Source organism: Sorex araneus, chromosome 9, assembly GCF_027595985.1.
Source record: "Sorex araneus isolate mSorAra2 chromosome 9, mSorAra2.pri, whole genome shotgun sequence".
Lineage (NCBI taxonomy): Eukaryota > Metazoa > Chordata > Mammalia > Eulipotyphla > Soricidae > Sorex > Sorex araneus.
In genome coordinates, this window is record NC_073310.1 from 23,204,434 (window position 1) to 23,229,141 (window position 24,708).

At 39.2% G+C, this 24,708-nt stretch overlaps 1 protein-coding gene across 2 annotated transcripts; it reads right to left on the reverse strand.

Annotated features, from left to right (window-relative positions):
- Positions 1–10,699: 10,699 nt before the first annotated feature.
- ZNF25 (zinc finger protein 25) lies at positions 10,700–23,854 on the reverse strand. Of its 2 annotated transcripts, none has more exons than XM_012935170.2 (6): positions 23,743–23,854; positions 20,334–20,450; positions 18,796–18,922; positions 17,919–18,014; positions 14,558–14,621; positions 10,700–13,757 (listed from the first exon to the last, which is right to left on the reverse strand). In XM_012935170.2, exons 2-6 carry the CDS (start codon positions 20,346–20,348, stop codon positions 12,704–12,706), a joined length of 1,356 nt encoding a protein of 451 aa, XP_012790624.2. In that variant the 5' UTR covers positions 20,349–20,450; positions 23,743–23,854; the 3' UTR covers positions 10,700–12,703. The 2 variants fall into 2 exon arrangements, with proteins under 2 accessions (XP_012790624.2, XP_055002998.1); XM_055147023.1 differs by lacking the exon at positions 23,743–23,854 and adding an exon at positions 23,471–23,666.
- Between the last annotated feature and the right edge of the window lie 854 nt (positions 23,855–24,708).

Sequence of the window (24,708 nt, forward strand, 5' to 3'; positions counted from 1 at the left end):
TAGAATACACCACAGGTAGCTTGCCAGGCTCTGCCATGTGGACGGGATACTCAGTAGCTTGCTGGGCTCTCCGAGAGGGACAGAGGAATCAAACCTGGGTCGATCTTGTGCAAGGCAAATGCCCTACCCACTGTGCTATCGCTCCAGCCCAATATAGACATCTGAGCAAATATACATTCTTTTATTTTCACATTTTTAATATATGATCATAGCCTAATATTTTTACTAATTTCATAAAACAACATAGTGCACTATTTACGTCTTAACTTCAGGTTTACAGAAGAGTTGCAAAGGCATTTCGTGCATAACTATTTCCCCTCAGCATTTTACATAACCATAACTGCATGTGCCTTAATATTAAGGAATATGGAGTAAATTCTGAATAAGTACAGATCAATTTTTTTCACTAACTAACCTTTACTACTCCAAAATCCAATCCAGAATACCACAGCAAATTTACTCATATTGTTTCTAGACTTCTCCAATCTCTTACCAGTTTCTTTGTCTTTTATGACCTTCAGACACTTATCAATTAATAGTCAATTATTTTAAAGAGTTTCCCTTAAATTTGAGGATGTCTGATGTTTTCCTCTGATTGGAAGATCCTTCAGAGAGATTATGCCAAACCCAAATATCATCATAACTTTATATTAATTTGATTACTTGTATAATTTTGTGTCTGGCAGTTTTCTCTATTTTTGAATTTTCTCCTTTTTAATCTACACTTAAAAGTATGTTTATTAAGTTCAGTGCGTACTCCGAGAAAGATGTAATAAATTCCCTCTCTTGACAGACATAGAAAGATTGCACTCATCTATGGTATATAGAATAACAGAGTGGGAGACTAACACCCAAGAACTGTAGAAATAAGTACCAGGAGGTTGACTCCATGGCTTCGAGGCTGGCCTCACGTTCCGGGGAAAGGTCAACTCAGAGAAGCGATCACCAACTACATTGTAGTCGAAGGCCATGTGGGGGAAGGGAGTTGCGGGCTGAATGAGGGCTAGAGACTGAGCACAGCGGCCACTCAACACCTTTATTGCAAACCACAACAGCTAATTAGAGAGAGAAAACAGAAGGGAATGCCTTGCCACAGTGGCAGGGTGGGGTGGGGGGGAGATGGGATTGGGGAGGGTGGGAGGGACACTGGGTTTACGGGTGGTAGAGAATGGGCACTGGTGAAGGGATGGGTTCCCAAACTTTGTACGAGGGAAGTATAAGCACAAAAGTGTATAAATCTGTAACTGTACCCTCATGGTGATTCTCTAATGAAAAATAAATAAATTTAAAAAAAATGATTATGTTGTTAGAGGTCCAACTCCACTTATATGCTAAAGTTATTGGATTATAAAGTTTACATAAGTGCCATGGTAATGTCAATGTCATGTCAATAAAACTAATTTGTTTATTGTAAAAAAAAATAATAAAAAAAATAAATTCCCTCTCTTGTATTGTGATTTTTTTTGCTTTTTGGGTCACACCTGGCAATGCACAGGGGTTACTCCTGGCTCATGCACTCAGGAATTACTCCTGTTAGTGCTCAGAAGACCATCTGGGATGCTGAGAATCGAACCCGGGCCAGCCGCGTGCAAGGCAAATGTCCTCCCCGCTGTGCTATCGCTCCAGCCCCATACTGAGATATTTTAAACCTACCACATTTAATAATAAATATGGGGAAAGACCCTTTAAGGGTATGCAAATATTTGTTTTTGCCTCCGTTTTAAGCTCCCATTGGTGGATTTGCCTGCTGAAATTATTAGCTGCTATTCTAAATGGTGGACTAGAGCAATAGCACAGCAGATAGGGTGTTTGCCTTGCACGCAGCCTACCAGGGTTCCATTCCTCCATCACTCTCGGAGAGTCCGGCAAGCTAATGAGAGTATCCCACCTCCATGGCAGAGCCTGGCAAGCTACCCGTGATGTATTTAATATGTTTTTACAGTAATAACAAGTGTCACAATGAAGACATTACTAGTGCCTGCTCGAGCTACCCATGGCGTATTTAATATGCCAAAAACAGTAATAACAAGTGTCACAATGGAGACGTTACTAGTGCCCACTCGAGCAAATCGATGAACAAAGGGATGACAGTGCTACAGTGCTATTCTAAATGGTGGTTTTCTATTCCACTAATTCCTTCTATACATATTAGCTGTGATTCTTCCAAAAGGAAAAAATTTTATTACCCCCATTTACTTCTTTTTTGTTTGGGGGCCACACCCAGAAGTGCTCAGGGGACCATATGCATATGGTATGCCAGGGATCAAACCCAGGTCTGTCCAGTGGACGGCAAAAGCCTTATAGAATGTACTGTGGCTCCGGCTCATCCACCATGTACTTAGATTAGCACAGAGCCGCAGCCGTGCTGTCTGCATTGACAGGCACCTGCAGAGGGATCCAGGTGCTTTGAGACAAGGCCATGTGCGCAGTGAACCTCAGCCAAACTGTCTCCTCTTTCTTCAAACCTTTTCAAAGGTCAGCTATTTTTATACCACTCTGCGTTTCATCCAATACTATTAAGTTACTGTGTTGTTCATATTGTTCCAGCTTTGAGCATTGATAGGTCAGCTTTTGGATACTCTCAGCCGTATCCTTATCACTTAAAGCACTTCCTTGCCTTTAAATACTAAAAGATGCTTCAGTCTCCTCCTCTATTTCCCCTTTTATCACCCTAAAATGCAGACACTTTTCTAAAGAAACATGGTTATTTGGGGGCAGAGAAATAAAGAGCTGAGCTCTAGATGTGCTTATTGAAACTTATGTAACTTTCTGGATTCTCTCAGAGCTAAGAAGCAAATGTATGTCTACTCAACATTAGAGTATGTTTCTCTATCTACTTGTATATACACACACACACACACACACTCATACACATATGTATGTGCATTACAACAAAAATTGGCAGAATATGACATTGATATCTCCTATGCTAACTCAAGTCCATTCTAACCTTCTACCACTCCTTACTTATTTTCACCTTCATACTTAGATACCTATATCCTGACAAACTTCAATAAATCATCTTACTCTGTTATCCTTTGAATATATGTAGTTTTAGAATTGCTAGCTCCTATGTGAATTCTCCGTCCCTCTCAGAGAGCCTGGCAAGCTACCAAGAGTGTCCCTCCTGCATGGCAGAGCCTGGCAAGCTACCCATGGCACATTCGATATGCCAAAAACAGTAACAAGTCTCACAATGGAGACATTACTGGTGCCCACTCGAGCAAATCGAACAACAGGACAACAGTACTACATATATATATGTATATATATATGTATTATATATAATATATATTATATATATCTTTAAGTGAGGTACTTTGATTCCTTTTTCACTTATTTTTGTGCTCCTATACTTTGTGGGAGGAGTTGTACTTAAAATATTAAATTTATGACACCTTAAATTGAAAACAATTTAATTCAATCACATACAAAACTCTATTCTGACGACTCTTCCCTACAAATCTGCTTACTGTCTATATAGTTTTACTTTTTTTTTTTGGAATAGCATATAAATGGGATTTACCAAATTTTATTGACTACTTTCACTTAGCTATATGTATTTAAGACCCATATTTTTGCCTTTGTCAATGCTTTATTTTTAGGATCATGACTGTTATCCTTTGAATATATGTATCCTTTGAATATATTGAAACTGGTGTCAATGCTATATTGATCAGAGATAATAGCACTTATTAATTTGAATGAAAAAATTTCAAGAGAAAAAAATATAAATTATAAAATCAGATGATAATATTAAGAAATTGATTCATAAGAAATAATGAAAATGCTAAAGAATGACGATTCATACATTGTGTTTGTATTTTTTTACTAGTTCTTTTTTAACATATTGATGTGTGGACTATAATTTTTATTTTAAAATATGACATGTAAAACCATCTTATCCTATTGCTTGTTTTAATGAACTAATATAAAACTATCACTGTCACCCATTGCTCATCGATTTGCTCGAGGTGGGACCAGTAATGTCTCCATTGTGAGACTTGTTACTGTTTTTGGCAAATCGAATATGCCAGGGTAGCATGCCAGGCTCTGCCATGCAGGCAAGATTCTCTCGCTAGCTTGCGGGGCTCTCCAAGAGGGGCAGAGGAATCGAACTCGGGTCGGCTGCATGCAAGGCAATTTGAATTGTCAAAAATCAATTCACTATGAATGGATGACTTTATTTCTGGATTCTATTCAATTTTTTATTATATATATCATTCCTTATCAACAACATCACATTAATCTCATTAATGTACCTATTAAATGAGTTTAGCTGTCATAAAATGTGAGTCACCTGACTTTTATCTTCTGTGTCAACATTGCTCTGGCTAATGAGACACCTTGTATTTTCTTATGATTTTAAGATTTAGCATTTATATTTTAGAAAGGTGGCTATTGAAATTTTGATAGGGATTGCATTCACTTTGTAAGTGACTTTAGGTAATGTTGCTATCTTAATTATGTCTTTTATAGCATTGATGTGAAATATCTTTATTTATTTTAGTCCATTTTAATTTATTATGTTATATAGATTTCAGTGTGTAACATCTTCATCTTCCTAGAAGTAGTCCTAGGCATTTTATTCTCTTTTTGCCATAGACAATGAAAGTTTTAATTTTTTTTTTTTGCTGATAATTTTCTTTGCTGCTGTCTAGAAACTCTACTGATTTGTCAGGGGTGGGGGCAGGATTCTCCAAACTCCCAGAGCAGCAGCTCCCCCTGCTAGAGCAAATCCAGCCTGGACCCTAGAACTTGATCAAGCAACCAGAATAGCAAAGAACTCAGGGAAAAGTATTAAGTGACTTTCAGAGAAAGTGGAATCATTGCTTTGTTCTTTGTTTTTCTATTTTCCTCTGCTCCTGGATTTTTCTCCATCTCTAGGCACATGTGGGGTCCAGATACTGCTCCCCACACAGAAGCAGTGAATTGTGGAGAGCTGAGGAGTTGGTTATGGGTCTCATTCCTCACATTCCCCCTCCCCCTTCTCTTCCCCTGTTCAAGTTGTGTCTCAGTTCCTGCTGGGTGGAAAGTCAGGAGCCCGAGAGGAAGGAGCAGGGACTGTGCCATGAGGTGACTTGTTGGAGTAGATTTGTGCCCTGGGGTTAGCTGGAAAATATCTTGCTGTGTCTCTTATAGATAGCATATTGTTATGTATCATTTTTAAATCTAGCATGAAAACATCTACTTTATAATTGGAATATTTTGACGACTTATTTTTAACATAATGCATGTTTGAACCCTTAGACTGAGGGTGTCATGTTAAGCAAAATTAAGTCAGAGAGAAAAAAAATACCAGGTGTTCTCACTTTTTTGTGGTATATAGAGTAGTATGACAAGGGAAGGGGAGGTATCAATATGGACAAACCCTTGGCCTTGGATTACAGAAATGAAAATGCCACAGAAAGCAGGGAAACAGGGAATGAGGGAGTGGGGGAAAAGGAGGAAGCAAAGAGGTGGTAATATAGGGTTATTGATCAGAGACCTTGGAAACTGGAGGTGTAAAGATGAGGTAATTGTCTACTTACAGATAGATGGATAAAAATTATGATATATATATGTATCATAAATATATATGCAGTGGACTATTATGCAACTGTAAGAAAAGATGAAATGCAGTTCACTGCAATATGGATGAAATTGAAAGTTATCATTAAGCAAATTAACACAGAGGAGTACACATGATCTCACCATCTGTGGAGTAGAGAAACAAAACAAGGGAATAGTCAGTACTCAACAATGACATACCCTTGACATTGGAATACAAATCTTATTAAACCTATTACCTTGCAGTGGGGGGTAAGGGGGGAGAATCAGACCAGAGGTGACAGAGGAACACAGGTCATGAGAACTTTGGTCATAGTGGGGTAGAGTCACTTTGTACATCAAAGCCATAACTACCTAAGGCAGAGAGTCTCTTGCCAGAGCACCTGACTGTCTTCCCCCGGGGCCCCTCGGATGGGGTGGGCTTCAGTTTCCCTGCCCAACCTAGGCAGAAGACCTCCGGAGCCTAGCCACAGCCATGCTCAAAGCCCCTTACCACACGTTCAGACAAGCCTTACTCATGAAGGTACCAGCAGAGGAACCCAGGTGTGCAGGACCCGGGACTGAAACCTCCAAGCCTGCTCAGATAGGACCTCTTCCGCCAGATTTCCCATTTTCCAGTAGCTAGGCGGTCACACACAGGGACTGCCCCCAGCGCTGTGTAATCCCACCAAAAGCCAATATCCAGAGACTTAAATCTCCCTCTGGGAAAACCTGGCAAGCTACTGAGAGTTTCCTGCCCACATGAGACAGCCTCAAAAACTCCCCATGGCGTATTCGTATGCCAAAACCAGTAACAATGCTGGGTCTCATTCCCTTGACCCTGAAAGAGCCTCCAACGCGGCATCTTTGGGAAGGATGGTAAAGGGAGGCTTCTAAAATCTCAGGGCTAAGACGAATGGAGATGTTACTGAGACCGCTCAAGAAATTTGACAATCAACAGGATGATGATAACTACCTAAAAAAAAAAAAACTAAAAACAATAGAGGAAGTGTTATTTATTTTATTAATATAACTGCTACTATCTTTTGTTGCTCCTTGTCATCTGTCAATAGTCAGGAGTAAGGCTCCTTTTCTGGCATGGATGTGGCTTCTTCTGTCCCTCCTGGGTTTCATTAAACAGATTGGATGCCCAACAAGCGGCTTTTCAAGTCTTGGCTTTTCAAACCCTGGTCTTTCTCTGGTAGAATGCTGGAAAATTGAACACTTTCAGGATTACCTTAGAAGCCATGACACCAAACCCCGGCCCAAGATCTCATCCTGGATCTGCTAAGAGACAAAAGGTTATAAAGGTCCGCTGTAGAAGCACCATTCTGAGAAGCTTCACTGCTTCTCAGACAGCCCTGGTAATCTCCTACTGTAGCATTTGTATTCCTTTTGGTTTACAGAACTAAACTGGTTTTTCATAAGCTCAGCTCTTGCAATTTTTTTGCGTGTATTCTTTTTGCATCAACATAATTACCAACCAATTATGGATATTTTCCCGCTAACAGAAGCTGCCACACTTCCTTAAGAGTAGGTCTGAAACTTCTGCCACATTCTCTCAGGCCAAAGCAAGCCATCTAACCAGTCTTTGTCCAAGAAGATGGGGAAATAAATGAATAGAATAGTATTAGCCAAGGAACTAATAGTGTTAGTCTCTGACTACCTTCTTTTTTTTTTTTTTTTTTTGCTTTTTGGGTCACACCCGGCAATGCACAGGGGTCATTCCTGGTTCATGCACTCAGGAATTACTCCTGGCGGTGCTCAGGGGACCATATGGGATGCTGGGATTTGAACCCAGGTCGGCTGCGTGTAAGGCAAATGCCCCACCTGCTGTGCTATCACTCCAGCCCCTCTGACTACCTTCTAACCGAAACAAGTCATGATTTTAAAGCAAAGAAATTAATAAGTGATACAAAGTTTTCAAAAATGAAGGATTCAGATTTCAGGGATTGGTGAATTCTTGAAAGGAGAAACATTGAAGGCTTGATTGCATGACTTTTGGGCATAAAACTATAGTTACTGGAATGAGGTTGTGGTTTATTAGTTTAATTTCCAGAAAATGTTCATAGAGAAAAACTCTTGTTCAGTGTCTTTCAGAAATGTGGAATAGTCACAGATTGACTGACTTCATAAGTATGTGCTCTGATATGTATTCTCACATTAATGGCTGTCAATGCCTCATCACTTTAGCTATCAATTCTGGGAGTTAACTAATTTATGGTTTGAGGCTAGAGCAAATGAACTGTCATTCTTAAGCTTTCCTAGATTTGGAGACTGTAAAAAATTTTATTGTAATAAAAGTTTCTCTTTTTTGGTATTTTCATTTGTGCAGGTTTATTCCTAGTAACATATTTGCCAGATATTGGATGTGACTCAATTTATTGATGCTGAGGATCAAACCCAGGACCTCATATCTGGAGGAATGTGCTCTATCACTGAACTACATTCCAAACACTATTTTGTTTATGGAGAACCTTGAGGAAGTTAGAGATTGTATTTGCGATTGCAGCAGTTGAAGTAAAAAAAATAACACTCTAAAGGCATATTTACAGATCAATATTTCTAAAATCTCCATCCAAATGGCACACTAATATCAGAACTTAGTAAATATTAGTAGTATCTTATTGCTAATTATTTATTGCTAAATATTTATATATTGCTAAATATTTAACAATTTTCAATATTTTTCATAGAATAATCATAAATTATATAATTTTAAATTATAGTTTGAAGATATAGTCAATTGATATTTATCATATAAGATAGTTGTAATTGTTAAATATCAATTTAACAATTAGAATTAGACAAATTAGAATGAAGTGTGCTTAAGAAATTAAAAATTATCTCTCCATAAGAATTAAGGTTGCTAGTGCTGGCTTGGATGTGGGGAAAAAGGGACGTTTTTTTCACTGTTGGTGGAAATGCCAACTAGTTCAGCCTTTTTAGAAAACTATATGATAGTCCTTCAAAAACTAGAAATTGAGCTTCCATATGTCCCCACAATACCACTTCTGGGAATTTATCCCGGGAGTGCAAAAATGACATCTGTACCTATATGTTCATTGCAGTACTGTTCACAATAGCCAAAACCTGGAAACAACCCAAGTGCCCGAGAACAGGTGTCTGGTTAAAAAAACTTTGGTACATCTACTTTGGTCTACTCCTAGGGAAACCCTCAGATATATCAGGAAGAGGACATTTTGGTGTTTTGTCCATGTTGAAGTTGGGGACTTTGGCTTCTAAAATTATTATTTTACTTTTTGTTTGAACTGAGGCAGTCCAAACAAAAAGTAAAAAAAGATAGCACAGTGAGTAGGGTGTTTGCCTTGCATGCGGCGGACCCGGGTTTGATTTCTCTGTCCCTCCCGGAGAACCCAGCAAGCCACCAAGAGTAACCTGCCTGCACGGCAGAGCCTGGCAAGCTCCCCATGACATATTTGATATGCCAAAAACAGTAACAACAAGTCTCACAATGGAGACGTAACTGGTGCCCACTCGAGCAAATTGACAATGGGACAACAGTGCTACAGTGCTCCATCTACACAATAGAATACTATGCTGTTAGGAGAGATGAAGTCATGAAATTTGTTTTAAACAGATAGACATTTCAGTTAGAGTATCATGCTAAGTGAAATGAGTCAGAGAGGAACAGATATAGAAGGGCTGCACTCATTTGTGTAATATGAAATAACGTAACACGAGACTGACACCCAAGGACAGTAGATATAAGGGCAAGGAAGATTGTTCCATAGCTGGAAGCCTGCCTCATGAGCAGAAGGGGTGGGGAGGTGGTGGAGAAGGCAGCTGGAATAGAGAAAGGATCACTAAGAAAATGATGGTTGGAGGAATTGGTCAGGATGGGAGATGTGTGCTGAAAGTAGATAAAGGAGAAAGCATGATAACCTCTCAGTATCTGCACTGCAAACCATAATGCCCAACAGTAGAGAGAGAGAGTATAGGAAATATTGTCTGCCATGCAGGCAGGGAGAGGGTGGGAAAGTGGGCATATTGATGGTGGAGAATATGCACTGGTGGAGGCATGGGTGTTTGATCATTGTGTGATTGTAACTCAAACATGAAGGCTGGTAACTATATCTCACAGTGATTCGATAAAATAAAATTTAAAAAAGAATTAAGTTGTAGAATTTAGACTGGAGTAGCATTTTACAATTACATTAAGTGCAGGAAATAAATTAAATTAACTAGTATTATAGTGCTACTAGTAATGTTACTAATATAGCAGACAGAGTTAGCTATTGTAAAAAATTCTTGTGTTTTTAATATTAATCTTGTGTTGATGTTTTGCGGTCACACCTGGCAATACTCAGGTGTTACTCCTGGCTCTGCATTTGGGAATTGCTCTTGGCAGTGCTTGAGGGACCATATGGGATGCCAGGCATCGGAGCAGGTCAGCAATGTGCAAAGCCTTACCTGCTGTATGTTCCAGTGTTCTAGTCCCAATATTTAATCTTTTGAGGAGGCCTAACATGCTACTCAAAAGATCCAGTGATACTGAGGGGTACTCAACCAACTGTGCCAGAGAGTTTAATGGTTTTTTGATAGCCCTTTTTAATTATTTTTGCTTTTTGGGTGTCACACCCTGCAATACTCAGGGTCTTACTCCTGAACTCAGGAATCACTCCTGACAGTGCTCAGGGGACCATATTGGATGCCAGAGATCAAACCTGGATTAGTGCGTGCAAGGCAAATGCCCTACCCGTCCTATTGCTCTGGCCCTGAGATGATTTAATGTGAAGGCCCATTGATGGAGCACTACTCAGGCCTCATAGGGCTGAGGACCAAGTGATGCTTAGGGCCCTCTAGAGCCATATCCAGCAGTACGGGGACAGTACAGAGCCAAGGATCAAACTTGGTGACTTAGGCCAGCCAGAGTATAGTAGATAAGGCATTTCTCTTGCATGGTCAACTCGAGTTGGAGCCCCAGCAGATCATACGGTCCTCTGAGCCCACCAAAAGTGATCCCTGAGCACAGAGCCAGGAGTTAGCCCTAAACACAGCCAGGAATAGCCCAAAAGACTCACCCCAAAAAACAAAACTTGAGTCCTGGTGCATGCAAAGTATGCACCTAAGCAAAGTATCCTAACACCTGAGCTCCATGACTCTAAAAGGTATTATTTTATCATAGTAAGAAAATTATGAATTCATCTTAATTAAAACAATGTTTATTTCATATATAAACTGCTACATTCCATCAGGATATTTCTATTTTTAATATTGTAACAATTAAGCAACTAAACATTTTTCTTTGAAAAGATAATGCTAGGTTTTTAAGATATAAATATAAAGCACAAAATAAATATACAATTACCCACAAATTACTGTATGCATCATTTCTGAAAATATAGCATATAAAAGTTTATCTCTATGTTGGTTATGATGTTTTCAACTCAAAGTAATAGAAAACTTAATTTTTCAAAGCACCAGATAGTAAATATCTCTGTGAATTATATGGCCTCTGTCAGAATTATTTCATGCTGCTCTTGTAGTATGAAAGTGGTGATAGGCAAAACAGAATTTTTTCCATAGGTTTGTTATAATAAAAATGTATGATTATTAAAAACTGAATATCATATTAACATGGCATAAATATTCCTTAATTATTTCCCAACCATTTATAAATGTAAACCCATCCTTAGACTACAAAAAAAATGTGCAGTGGACCAGATGTGAATCATTTGTGGAAATATAATTATCAAAACAAATCAAGGCACTATATCAATGAAGAGAGGAGTGAGTGTTGGTATTCAGCTACTTTTTTGCAGCATATTTCAAAAAATAGAGTGAGAACATCTAACGGTTTTTTTATATCACACACTTACGTATTTTAAAACAATTAATTTATTTTTTACCTCAAAGCAATTCTAAATATTATCACTCCTTATTGCGGGGGGTGGAGTGGAATCTCAGGTCAGTTAAGTGGCATGCCCTAAACTGAAATTTGAACCTAACAGTTGGAGTTCACAGTGTTTCTTTGTCCAGGAAGACAAAGTAGTGAAGAATATTCAGGACTCTCAATCAAAATACAAATGCTCTGCAACCTGCTATAACTTCAGCAGTAAGATACATTTTTATTTATTTACATAACATTATAGTTAGAGTGTCGAATCACTATTTTCAGCTGCTTTAAAAAATAAACTTGGGCTTTTGCTATAAACAAACATGTCCCTAGTGTAAAGTTTGGGTACAAGAAACCAGAAATTTTACAAAACATTTCTAGCTTCTATCTGAAAGATGATTTCTTTAACAGTGTTTCTGTCCACTTAAAAATGTCAGGAGATAGGAGAAAGTATTCTAATTTTAAAAGAATAAAGTATACATTTTTAAACAATAGTACTAAGACTTAAAGTGAAATATATTCATATGGTACTGAGCATTGGACTAAGGTTACATATCTAATTACAATTATAGATTGGTTCCACATACACATTGAACATTCACAATCTGTGCTTTGTAGCAGTACACTAACATATACACATTAGGTCCTATACACTAAGGGATGTTTTACATGTGTTTTATCATGTTGCCTTATTTTTTTCAACTTACTTGTGTTTTTTAAAAAGCTCTGAATATATAGACATTTGCAGGTTTCCTTAGAAAAGAAAAAACCCTTAATGCAACCAACATGATTTCTAGGAGAACTATTTTCTTAAGTACAAATTCTCTTGAATTTTTCTTATTAAGCTTCCATATATTTAAAACATTTGTAAAGATTTTTTTTTAGTATGAGAGCAAGTGACGTAAAAATATTCTGAATAAAAAATTTTCAGAATACTGAGAAATTTCTTAAGAGTTTCTCTCTAATGCAAGCTCTTGAGTGTTTAGTGATAGATGAAATGACTAGAAAGAAATCTCTTAACAATCACTTTTTGTGGGATTTCTCTCATATTTGATTTCTATGTTATGTAATAACTTCTGAAAGGTTTCTCTCATGTTCTATAATATTAGGGCTTCCACCATGTAGGTTTTACAACATGTACAACATACGGTTAAAATTTCTTAGTGATTCACAGAATGTCCCTCTACTTCCCCTCTATGTGGAAAGATTGTGGCTGAAATTTTACCATACTCATAATATTCATTAGTATTTTGTCTTTTACAAATTATATTCTGAAGGATGAATTCAGAGAGTATTTTTCCAAAAGCATACTCCTCATATGTTTTTATCTTCTGTATGTGTCTTCTGATGAGCTGTGAGTTTAGATTTCTGAATAAAAGTTTTTTTACACTCCTGACATTCATAGGGTTTCTCCCCAGTGTGTTTTCTCTCATGTATAATAAAATGTGACTTCTGTGAGAAGGATTTCCCACATTGCTTACATTCATAGGGTTTTTCTCCTGTGTGGGTCCTTTGATGTAATCTCAAGACTGAATTCACAGAGAAGGATTTACCACATTCGTTACACTCATACGGCTTCTCCCCTGTATGTTTTCTCTGGTGTTTAGTGAGATCTGATTTATAGTAAAAGTTTTTTCCGCATTTGTTACATTCAAAGGGTTTCTCTCCTGTGTGAGTCCGCTGGTGTACTGTGAGGGCTGACTTTTGGTAGAAGCATTTCCCACACTCTTTACATTCATAAGGTTTCTCTCCTGTGTGAGTTCTCTGATGGGTTTTGAGGTGTGAATTTCTAGAGAAGAATTTTCCACATTCCTTGCATTTATAGGGTTTCTCTCCTGTATGTGTTCTCTGATGTACTGTGAGATGCGATTTCTGAGAAAAGAATTTCCCACATTCTTTACACTCATATGGTTTCTCACCTGTGTGTGTCTTCTGATGCACCATGAGGTATGCCTTAACATAGAAAAACTTCCCACATTCAGTACATTCAAATGGTTTCTCTCCTGTGTGTGTTTTCTGATGTTCCATGAGGTGTGGTTTCTGATAGAAGGACTTTTCACACTGATTACATTCATAGGGTTTCTCTCCTGCATGAGTTCTTAAATGTCTACTGAGAGATGACAGGTGGTAGAAAGTTTTCTGACATTCCTTACACTTATAGTTTTTCTCTCTAGTGTTAGTTTTCTGAAGTACTGTGAAGTCTCCATTCTTGGGTACAGATTTCCCATGTTCACTGGGCTTTTCCTTTGGATGAGTATGTCGATGTACTATAAGGGCAGTCTTCTGGCAGAAGGACTTTCCACATTCATCACATTTATAGATTTTCTCTGTATTATGTGTTTTCTGATGTTTTGTGAATTCTCCGTTCCTAGAAATAAAGTACCCAAATCATTAATGTCTAAGTTATTTTTTCAAATCGACAATGTGCTTTCCAAACAAATCTGAGAACCTATTTCTATTTTCCCATATTCGTTAGGTTCCAGGTTTCTCCACTGCAAGTGTTCTCTAAAATGCTTACATTTTAACATTTGGTAAAAGAAACGCTTATGGATTGTATATTAATCTCTATAACTCTACATTGTGAAATAAATTCTTTCTTATTGTATAATTCAGAGAGTCAAGAGGCTCTTAAAATTTTGAATTTCTTGATCCTAAATATAGTTTATGAGAGATGGCTTTCTTAGTTCTTTGGAGTTTTCTCCTTAATTTTATATTTAGAATTAACTTCTTTTCTAATTCCAGTACCCCCACCAAGATACTTTCTTTTTTAAAAATTGAATCACCATGAGAGACACAGTTACAAAGTTGATTATGATTGAGTTTCAATTATACAATATTTCAATACCCATGCCTTTCACCAATATACATTTCCCACCAATGTCCTCAGTTTCCCTCCTGCCCCCACAACCTGCCTCTATAGATCTATAGCAGATACTTTTCTTCTCTCTCTCTCTCTCTCTCTCTCTCTCTCTCTCTCTCTCTCTCTCTCTCTCTCTCTCTTCCTCCTTTCCTCCCTCCCTCCTTCCTTCCGGGCCCCCCACCCACTTTATGGTTCACAATACTGTTAATGAAGGGTTGTTATGCATATCATTTTACCTCCTTTCAGTACCTAGTCTCAAGATAATTTCTTACAAAGCTACTAATATTAAATAAAATTCTTCAACTTGCCTTGACTTTTCAGGATGACTTTTTTGGTGTCTTGTTCCTTGGTCATGAATATTCCATAAGTCTTCTACAGAGAAATTCAATAGTATGTAAATGTTAAAACACTTGGGTCATAGTGTTCATTCTTAGGTTTCAGGCAAATTTCCCCAAATAAAGGAATTTTCAAATGAAAATTTCTTTTATAGAATTTATTTAGAAAAATTATGTTTCAAACGCTGACAGAAAGGAAAGAAGTACCTCTGATACTTCACAAAAACTATCTCTAAAACTTGGAAAAGAGGAGCCAAAGAGATTATAGAGCAGGCAGGGTATTTGCTTTGCACATGGTCAACAAGGTTTAATCCCTGGCATCCCATATGGTCTCCCAAGCCAGCAAGGCATGATCCTTGAGTGCAGAGCCAGGAGTAAGCCCTGAGAATCACTGAGTGTGACCTCTAAACAAACAAAAATAAATGGGAGAAGACAGATCAAGAACTTAGCTTAAAGGACTGGAGTGCAGGTCCCAAGTTTGAACCCTGGCACACACGAGCTCATCTGTGCATCTAGGTGTAACCCTTAGCAATATCAGGATGACTCTTATTGTTCCCAGAATTACTGTCCCTGGGCAGTACCTATACACTATAGGTATAACTATATATGTATTACCTATACACTAGCACTGAACCTTCAGGCCTGTCACAGGAGTGTCACTCAATCCCAAAGAATGGCTAGGGAGGATTCCTCCCCACCAAAAAAAGCCTGGAGAATTTAGTAAAAACTTACACACACCCTGCAAATAACAAAAGATATTTTGTGCATCATTCATCATGAAGAAATATGATGAATCAAAAATACAGGACTCCTACACTGGGTATGAATCCATTAAGGACAGTGAACTGGAAAGTAATAAGAAAAACTGGTAAACCACAGTATATTCGTGAAAATGCTGAAGTATAGGTTTTTATGTATACAAACCTAGTTTGTTAAGTTAGGACTTCTAGTGGCTAGCAGACTAAAAAATTCCATTTAATTTCTTCTTTACCACATGCGATCTAAATATCAACACTAAAGTGACTGTTTTTGAACATCAGTTTCCTCTTATTCAAAAGAATAGTCCTATAATTTGGACTTTTCATTCATCATCTAGCTGTCTTAATTTTCACTAGAACAGAAGACTAAGAAGATGTATGTCCAAAATTAAAATGAAGGCAGGGGGCCAAAGAGTAGTACAGCAGGTAGGACATTTACCTTGCACATTTGCCAATCTGGGTCTGATCCCCAACACCCCACATGGTTCCCCAAACCCACCAAAAGTAATCCCTGAGTTTGGAGAAACAGTATTAAACCCTGAGTACTGTCATGTTTTCCCTACAAGTAACAAAACAAACAAAAAGCAGAGTACAATCCATTGATATAACAAGATGAATTTTCAGTTATATTACTAGAGGCTTTCAATCCTGATCACCAAATACTCCATCTTCAAAGCAGTTTTACTCACACCTCAATACTAAACCTAATTCTGTTTTCCTATCTTAGTTACCACATTTATGCTTCAATTCACTACAGGATCTTTAAAAGTTAAGACTAATGAAATCATGCTAAACTTATTTATTTAATCATCTATAAATGCTTGACATGAAAGATTTTTGGCAGATATTTAGGACTATAATTTCATATTACTTGAAGGAAAAATATGAGAAAAGTTATTTGGAATTTAGGCAGCGCTACTCGGATAAATGTGAAATAAATATAATAAAACATTTAGTAGAGCAAACATAAAGATTAGCATGTGCTTAGGGGCCACAAGGTGAAAATACATATAGTAGGCAAGAAAGGACCTGACTAGTTATTGATGCAAGTTAATGCATTTTATAATAGTGAGTTAATATCTGGAGATCACTATTAAGGGCTCAGAAGATAGTATCTACAGCATAGTGACTGAAATTTAATCATTCTACAAATATTTAAATATTGTTGATCCTAATAACCCATAAGTAGAACAATAACTGAAAAGCATTCAATGAAAGAGTAAAATTGTAGTTGAGGTTTGGGCCAGGGCAGGTAGCTTTGTTTTTGAGGTTTTTTGTTTGTTTTTTGGATTTGTTTTTTTGCTTTTTGGGTCACACCCAGAGATGCACAGAAGTTAACAGGGGTTGGTTACTTCTGGTTCATGCCCTCAGGTATTACTCCTGGCGGTGGTCAGGGGACCATATGGGATGCTTGGAATAGACCACAGAAATGCTTAAGTCGGCCAAGTTTAAGGCAAATGCCCTACCCACTGTGCTATCACTCCAGCCTCTTGTTTGGTTTTTGATTTCTGCTTCTGGGCTACACTCGTGGTACATGGGGCTCTCTCTTGGCTTTGTGCTCTGGGATGCCCTACCCATAGAGTTGAGGGGCTACTTTGGGCTCTGTGTTTGGGGGTGTTCTTGGCAGTACTTGAGATACCAATGGATTCAGCTGTTTTTCTCTGTGGCCTCACTAAATTGTTTTAAATCTTAATGTTATTACACTCTCAATAAGGCACAGAACATTTTACAGAACTAACATATAAAGTTAGTACTTTATATGACAAGCATCTTTTAGAAGTATCAAGTCTGAATAATGTAATTGATTAAAATGGTAATACTTTATAACATGATTTCAAAGTTTAGGGAGAGAATAAAACATTAACACTAGCACTAAAGAGAGCTATGACTTTTCATTGTGAAAAAGAGAACAGGCCAGGGAGGTAGCTCAAAAGGTAGGAGTCCGTGCTGTGCATGCTGGAGGCCCAGGTTGGATCCCCAGCATCACATGGTCCCCTGTGTATCAAGTCATAAGCAACCCCTAAGCACCCAGCCAGAAGTAGCCCCAAAATACTGCCAGATGTGGCCCCCCAAAAGAGAAATGGCATTTGAAAAACATTATATATTATATTTATAAAATTTAAGACTGTGTCTGCAAACTTCAGTAGCAAGGAATAACTAGAATTCTAGAGAAAAGACAAAATAGTAGTCTCAATTTAAGGTTAGACAGGAATTAGATTTGGATTTAGAAAAGAGATGCACATCTAAAATAAAATGTCCACAGGATTGCTTCTCAGCCTTTTGGCTAAGATCCAGTGTAAAATGTCCACAGGGCAGGTGGCCAGGGATATAGATCAACAACAGAGTGAGTTCATCTTTGCATAAATGAAACCCTGGGTTCCAGTTCCAGGGTCCCTCTCCCAAAATGTTGAGCAAAGGAGAGGATGACTGTGGAAGTGTGCATTTGTGTTGCTTTCATATGCAGATAAAGGATACTATTATCATTTCCAGAAATATATTTTAAAATGAGATTTCTAAAAAAATCTCAAAAGTTACCAATTATGTCACAAGAACATGAATTATAATTTCTCACTCACCTGGGTAGTTCTGATGTGGAAATTCTACTTCTAATATCCATGGCTTTTTTCCTTGCTTCAGTTTGAAGACTGCGTTTGGATTATTCACTTGGCAACCTATTAATGAAGATGAGATGATGAAAATAATACAGATTGTTTGGAATTCAGAGTTTCTTAGGGATAAGAGGGCTTTGTTTTTTTGTTTTTTTTTTCATATATATTTTAAATGGATTTATTATTGTTTTACATGTTTTTTTTATAATTTATTTATTTTTAATTAGAGAATCACCGTGAGGGTACAGTTACAGATTTATACACTTTTGTGCTTATACTTCCCTCATACAAGGTTCAGGAACCCATCCCTTCACCAGTGCCCATTCTTCACCACCCGTAAACCCAGCGTCCCTCCCACCCTCCCCAATCCCATCTCCCCCCCACCCCACCCTGCCACTGTGGCAGGGCATTCCCTTCTGTTCTCTCTCTCTCTAATTAGCTGTTGTGGTTTGCAATAAAGGTGTTGAGTGGCCGCTGTGCTCAGTCTCTAGCCCTCATTCAGCCCGCAACTCCCTTCCCCCACATGGCCTTCGACTACAATGTAGTTGGTGATCGCTTCTCTGAGTTGCCCTTTCCCCGGAACGTGAGGCCAGCCGATAAGAGGGCTTTGATTTTAAGAGCAGGGCAATGAAGGTCGCACTCAGACTTAGCAAATTTACATTATTTCAACGGGAAGGGTGGGGATACAAATATAGTTTTTGGAACTATCCAAAAGAGATTAATCAACTTTGATCCCTAAAACAAAACTAGTATCACCCAATCCCAAAGAAGCATTACCTGTGCAAGCAACTAAGAAATAAAAACACAACCTACTGATAGTTATGTATGAGAAAGTTTTTCTCACCCACGGAGACTAGAAGACTATAGTTCTCCTGCATCACTTCTCTGTACAAGGTCTTCTGAGCGGCATCTAGCAATTTCCACTCCTCTGGAGTGAATTCCACAATAATGTCCTTGAAGGTTACTGGTCCCTGTAATGCATATTTGTTTCCATTCAAACTAAAGTCACAATAATAGGATACCATTGAAAATGTGTACATAGGGCATTTGCCTTGCATGCGGCTGACCCGGGTTCAATTCCCAGCATCCCATATGGTCCCCCGAGCACCACCAGGAGTAATTCCTGAGTGCAGAGCCAGGAGTAACCTCTGAGCATAGCCAGGTGTGACCCAAAAAGCCAAAAAGAACCCAAGGGATGCAGAAGGCTAGGTAATGATATGAAAACTCAAGTTTTAACATTGGCAATAATAAGTTACTTTCCTTGAGAACTATCATTTTTAAACTTATAATAAAAGCATAAACTTCCCATCTTGTCACCCTGAATACTATAAAAATATGTAAGGATCAATATTTATTTAGGTTTTTGGGCCACACCTGATGGTGCTCAGGGCTTACTCCTGGCTCTGTCCTCAGGAATCAATCCTGGCAATACTCAGGAGGCCCTATGGGATGCTGAGGACAGAACCTGGGTTAGCTGCTTGCAAGACACTCTGCTATGCAAGGTGCTCCAACCCTTTGACTTATATCCCTGGCCTCTGCGACTCCTTATTATAAGTACCTTGCAAAGGAATACAATATTCTAGGTGCCTTTTTATTCATACCAGATTGGCAGCAGCCTATTCACCACTGTCTTTACTGCACCTAAAGTACAATCTTCATTTTAGTATTAATGTTTTTGCTTTCTGGTGTTTGGTTTTGGGGCCACACTTGGCAGTGCTCAGGGCTTACTACTGACTCTGTGCTCAGTAATAAATGCTGGTGGGCTTGAGCAACCATATTTTGTACCAACAATTGAACCTGAACCAGCTGCATGCAAGACAAGTGCCCTATACACTGTACTATTGCTCCAATCACTGTATTAATGCTTTTTACTGGTAGCTGCTCAAACCTCAGATCCATTGAAAAGGTCTTGGGACTCAGGAAACTGAAGACCACACTTTGTGAACTGTAGTAATTTTAAGACATTATGTTCTCCAAGGGTGATTTATTTTTATTGTGTAACTTTTTAGTCATCAGTTTAGTTATAGACATTCAATATTCCAACATCAATCTCACCACCATTGCACCGCACCATTATTTTCAATTTTCCCAGCCACCCCTTAAGCCTACTCCCATAGCAGGCCCTCAATAATTTATTTTATATTATTTGTTATAAGGGACTTGTAAAAGGATGATGAAAAAAATGTTTCTTTAGAATAAAGCTAGTGAAGATTGTTGTATCTCATCATGGACCCATTAAGCCCTGGTATAAGAAATTACTAAGATGTTGTTACAGATTAAGCACTAAATTGATGTTTAACTCATTTAATATATGGGCCCTCCTTCATAAAACTCACTAGAAACACACACACAGTGAAAGAAAGAAAGGGCTAAATGACTCACCGGGAATTTGTTCATTTTTTGCTGCACTTAGAAAAATATTGAATCTATGGAACCAGAATAGGGAATGTTGGACGACAGATGTCATCAGAGAATTTATCCTGAAGCTCCAGGAATCACCTGTGAGAAATTTCCACATAACATTTTAGTAAAAGATAAGCCTGCAGGGAAATGACCCATGAAGAGAAATGGGAAGAAATGACAAAAGAATACCCAAATGTCCATTATGATTCTAATATAATCTTATTTTTTTGAGAAAACAAATAGGATATTTTAATAAAAGTAAAATTACCATTGTTATTTTCTCATTAGTTCTTTTTTAAAAAAATTTATTAGTGAATCACTGGTTCTAATATAATCTTAATGAGCTTGGGACATATTATGAATATTTTTTTGGCATGAGGGGGCACATAGCTCCCAACAGTGCTCAAGAAGTTTGGAGAGTCAAAGGCAATTCTCTGCCAATCAGGATGGGTACAGGAGCCCAAGGATATGATGCTGCTCGACCCAGAGTTACATGGGCCACCCGGGTAGAGCCCTCTAGGCCTATGCCTGGCCATGCTCCCAGAGCATGTGGTGCCAGAAATCAAACTAAGGTCAGGTGCATGTAAGGCATGTGCCCTGATCATGGTACCATCTCTCAGTCCCACATTTGGATCATTTTTTAGTGACTTGAATCTCCTATTGGGTATTTTTTAAATTATGTGCCATCTGCACTTAGCACTGTCATCCAGTTGTTCATCAATTCGCTCAAGAGGGCACCAGTGCCATCTGTCACTGTCCCTATCACTGTCATCCCGTTGCTCATTGATTTGCTCGAACGGGCACCAGTAATGTCTCCATCGTGAGTCTTGTTGTTACTATTTTTTCTGGCATATTGAATATGCCACGGGTAGCTTGCCAGATTCTGCCGCGTGGGCGGGATACTCTCGGTAGCTTGCTGGGCTCTCCAAGAGGGGCGGAGGAATCGAACCCAGGTCGGCCGCATGCAAGGCAAATGCCCTACTGGCTGTGCTATTGCTCCAGCCCAGTGCCATCTATAAGTATAAAAATGAAAATGTAAATATCCAAAAAGCAGGTTGGTTAAGCAATATATATATATATATATATATATGAATATAGAAATCTCTCAAATGATGTTCAGGAAAATATCTATTGATATGGAAAAGTATAACAAGTTTTTCTATTAATATTATAAGGATTTAAAAGACTTCAGAGCTCTCAAAAATTAGATGTTTCGGGGGCTGGAGTGATGTCACAGCGGGTAGGGCGTTTGCCTTGCACGCGGCAGACCCGGGTTCAAATCCCAGCATCCCATATGGTCCCCTGAGCACCGGCAGGGGTGATTCCTGAGTGTATGAGTCAGGAGTGACCCCTGTGCATTGCTGGGTGTGACCCAAAAAGAAAAAAAAATTAAAAATTAGATGTTTCTGGGGCAAGAGCAAATTGACCTACGGCTGAACTGGCATCCATCCCTGGCACCGTATGTGGTTTCCCCAAGCCAAAAGTGATCACTAAGCAGACAGCCAAGAGTAAGCCCTGAGCACTACTGGATGTGACTCAAAAAAAAAAAAAAAAAGCAAAAAATGTGTGTGGGGCTAGAGAAACAGAACAGCGGGTAAGATGCTTGCCTTGCAAACAACCAACCAGGTTCAACCCATGGTGGCCCCCCAGTCCCACCAGGAATGATCCCTGGACTCAAAGCCAGGCGTACGCCCTGAGCACAGCCAAGTGTCGCTGCCAAACAAAAATAATTTTGTTAATGTTTCTTCTTAAATTACAGTTTCACAAAAATCACTTATTTTTTAAAACTTTGATACAACGTAGTAGACCTGGAGACTTTAGTTCTATGTTAGGTCCTGCAATTAGCAATCTAAACTACTAGCTCAGCTTCAATGCTACTATCTTTTTTTAATTTGGGGGGCCCAGGCAGGCAAAAAGGTTGGGGAGGTAGGGGGCAAACACACTGTAGTGCTCAGGGCTCTCTCCAGCCAGTGCTCCTGCCGGGATCTAACTTGGGTCAGCTTCATGCAAAGATAGTGCCCCTGCACTGCCTGGCCCAGTCAAGGCTATTATCTTTAACATAATAAAGCATTAGGTAATTCTGAATAACCTGTCATGTACCAGGTTGATTCACTCAACACCACAAATCAGGTACCCAACAACTGACCATTTACTCCAATCACGGGCTGGATGCAGGGCAAAGGTTAGTACATTTTGACAAAGCTGTCTCATCTGCTACCGGTGGCACAAATCTAGCTTCTAAATAACCATCTGCCACCATAATCCCCCAGCAGGCTCTTCAGGTGAAGGTCCTTCTCATAGGTAACAAAAAACTTCATGCAGATTTCCTGCTTATAAGAATGCTTGGTAAACCCACATACATAAGTCAACCAGAAGTATTGTGATATTTCTTTCATAATACGGATCCTGGGTGAAATTGCAGGCTTCCTCTTAAATTTTTTTCTCCTCTTGAAACTGTTTTATAATCTAGATAGCATTCCCAGTGTCTCCAGTAAAATTTAAAACATATTGAGCTCAATTTAAGGTGAAAGCTGAAGAACATAGGAAGGACCCTAACTAACCTGTGAACAGAAAATTCTGAAGAAGCCTCTAGAAATTTTGGAAATAGAAGACCACATAGTAAGATTGGGTCTGGCTACTCCACAATTTTGCTCAAGCAGTGTTGAGGGACAATTAACGTACTAAATACAAGTTCATAATTATGGATTTGAATGTACTAAATACACCCCCATGTGTATTTGGTGTGGGAAATTAAATGAACTTCAGAATAAAGAGAACATTCAAAATCCCTCCTCTGAATCGTTAGTGCTCTCATTAAAATGAAGGTGGTTAATACCAATTCAAAGGATTATGATTCAAGTGGTTAAATTAAGTAAAGAACAGCATATTCTGTAGTAATGAAATCACTTTGCCTTTCTTGCCTTTATGCTTTATAACGAACCCAATAATTCAATACAAAAACGGCCCTAAAGCTTATTATCATTTCAAAGATGAATAGGAGTTCCAGGTGATATTAATCGGCCCATATAATTGTCGAGCGCTGCTGAGCCCAGCTCCCTCCGGCTTTTTAAATGCCACGTCTGCGGCAGCAAGTCCCACCAGCACACCCCCAGTACCTGACAGTTCTGGGGTCCAAGTCACACACAGCCGTTCCCTGCAGCTTTGCCTCCCTCGCCCCAGACCTCCTCTGGCCCGTCGAGGACCCAAGTTTCTGAAGAAGAGGGAACCCCAGTACGAACGATCGGCCTCCGGGCTCAGGCCCCTGGCCAGTCCTCTCCTCAATTCTCGAGGGCTGGAGGCGCTTTCAGCCCCGGGTAGCGGCTTTGTAAGTTCCCAGACTCAGCGCCGCAGCCGCGAGCCGCCGCCCGCAGCGAGGCCTTTGACCTACCTGCAGGGATCCGGCGGCCGCAGCTCTTTGCCCGCGGCGCTCCCAGGCCCCGCCCTCCGCCCACAATAGAACCCGCGAGCGCAGTGTCCCCGGGCCCCCTGAGGCGTGAGACTGAAAATGGCTACACTGTAGCGGATGCGCATGCCCATGCGCACAAGGCACCGCGTCCCACCCGAACTACGCTTCCCAGAAGCCTCGGCCACCCCTCTATTTCGAGGAGGTCCGCTCTAGTCCTCAAATGCCTGAAGCTGGTTTTTTTTTTTCTCCTTGACTTTCCGAGAAATAATCGATGCAATCTGGTTGATTGAAAACCACGGCGTGGTTGGTGCCGTGAATATCGATGGGCAATTTAAATAAAGTGCTTGGAACCCAATCCAATCGTGAATTGGAAATCTTAGAATATTCTATAACCACGGACAGAAAGCACGCAAGTAATACGTGAAGCGTGTAATGAGAAATATTTATTACTTATTGTTACTGTGTTATTATGTTTGGCATATCCAATACGCCACGGGTAGCTTGCCAGGCTCTGCCGTTAGGGCGCAATAGTCTCGGTAGCTTGCCAGGCTCTCCATGAGGGGCAGAGGAGTCTAACATGGGTTGGCAGCGTGACAGGCGAACACCCTAGCGCTGTGCTATCGCTCCAGCCTGATATAAACTAAAACCGATGGAGCACCACCATTAGCGATTCCTAAGAGAAAAATAGGAAAGGTTACTTCAGCAGATGTGCATTTCTTCTGAGAGTTTTATTCGAACTTTGTTCTAATGGTACAAAATAGCTAACATTTTACTAAGGACTATTTTACTACAGATTTTCTGGTTAGGAACTTTGCAGCATCATTCAAGCAGGAACCTCAATTTATAATGCTATTAGTGATATTAGCGGCACGAATGCTGGTCGACTTCAACCTTGAGTATGGAATGGTCTGACCGCAGCTGAATCTCACTCAGACATTATTCAATGAG

Excerpts from the sequence above, each read along its gene's own strand:
- ZNF25 (XM_012935170.2), bottom strand. Across the intron at positions 18,015-18,795 it reads TAGTCTTCTAGTCTCCGTGG|GTTGCCAAGTGAATAATCCA; the intron begins GTGAGAAAAACT and ends CTTCATTAATAG. Across the intron at positions 14,622-17,918 it reads TCCACATCAGAACTACCCAG|AAGACTTATGGAATATTCAT; the intron begins GTGAGTGAGAAA and ends ATTTCTCTGTAG.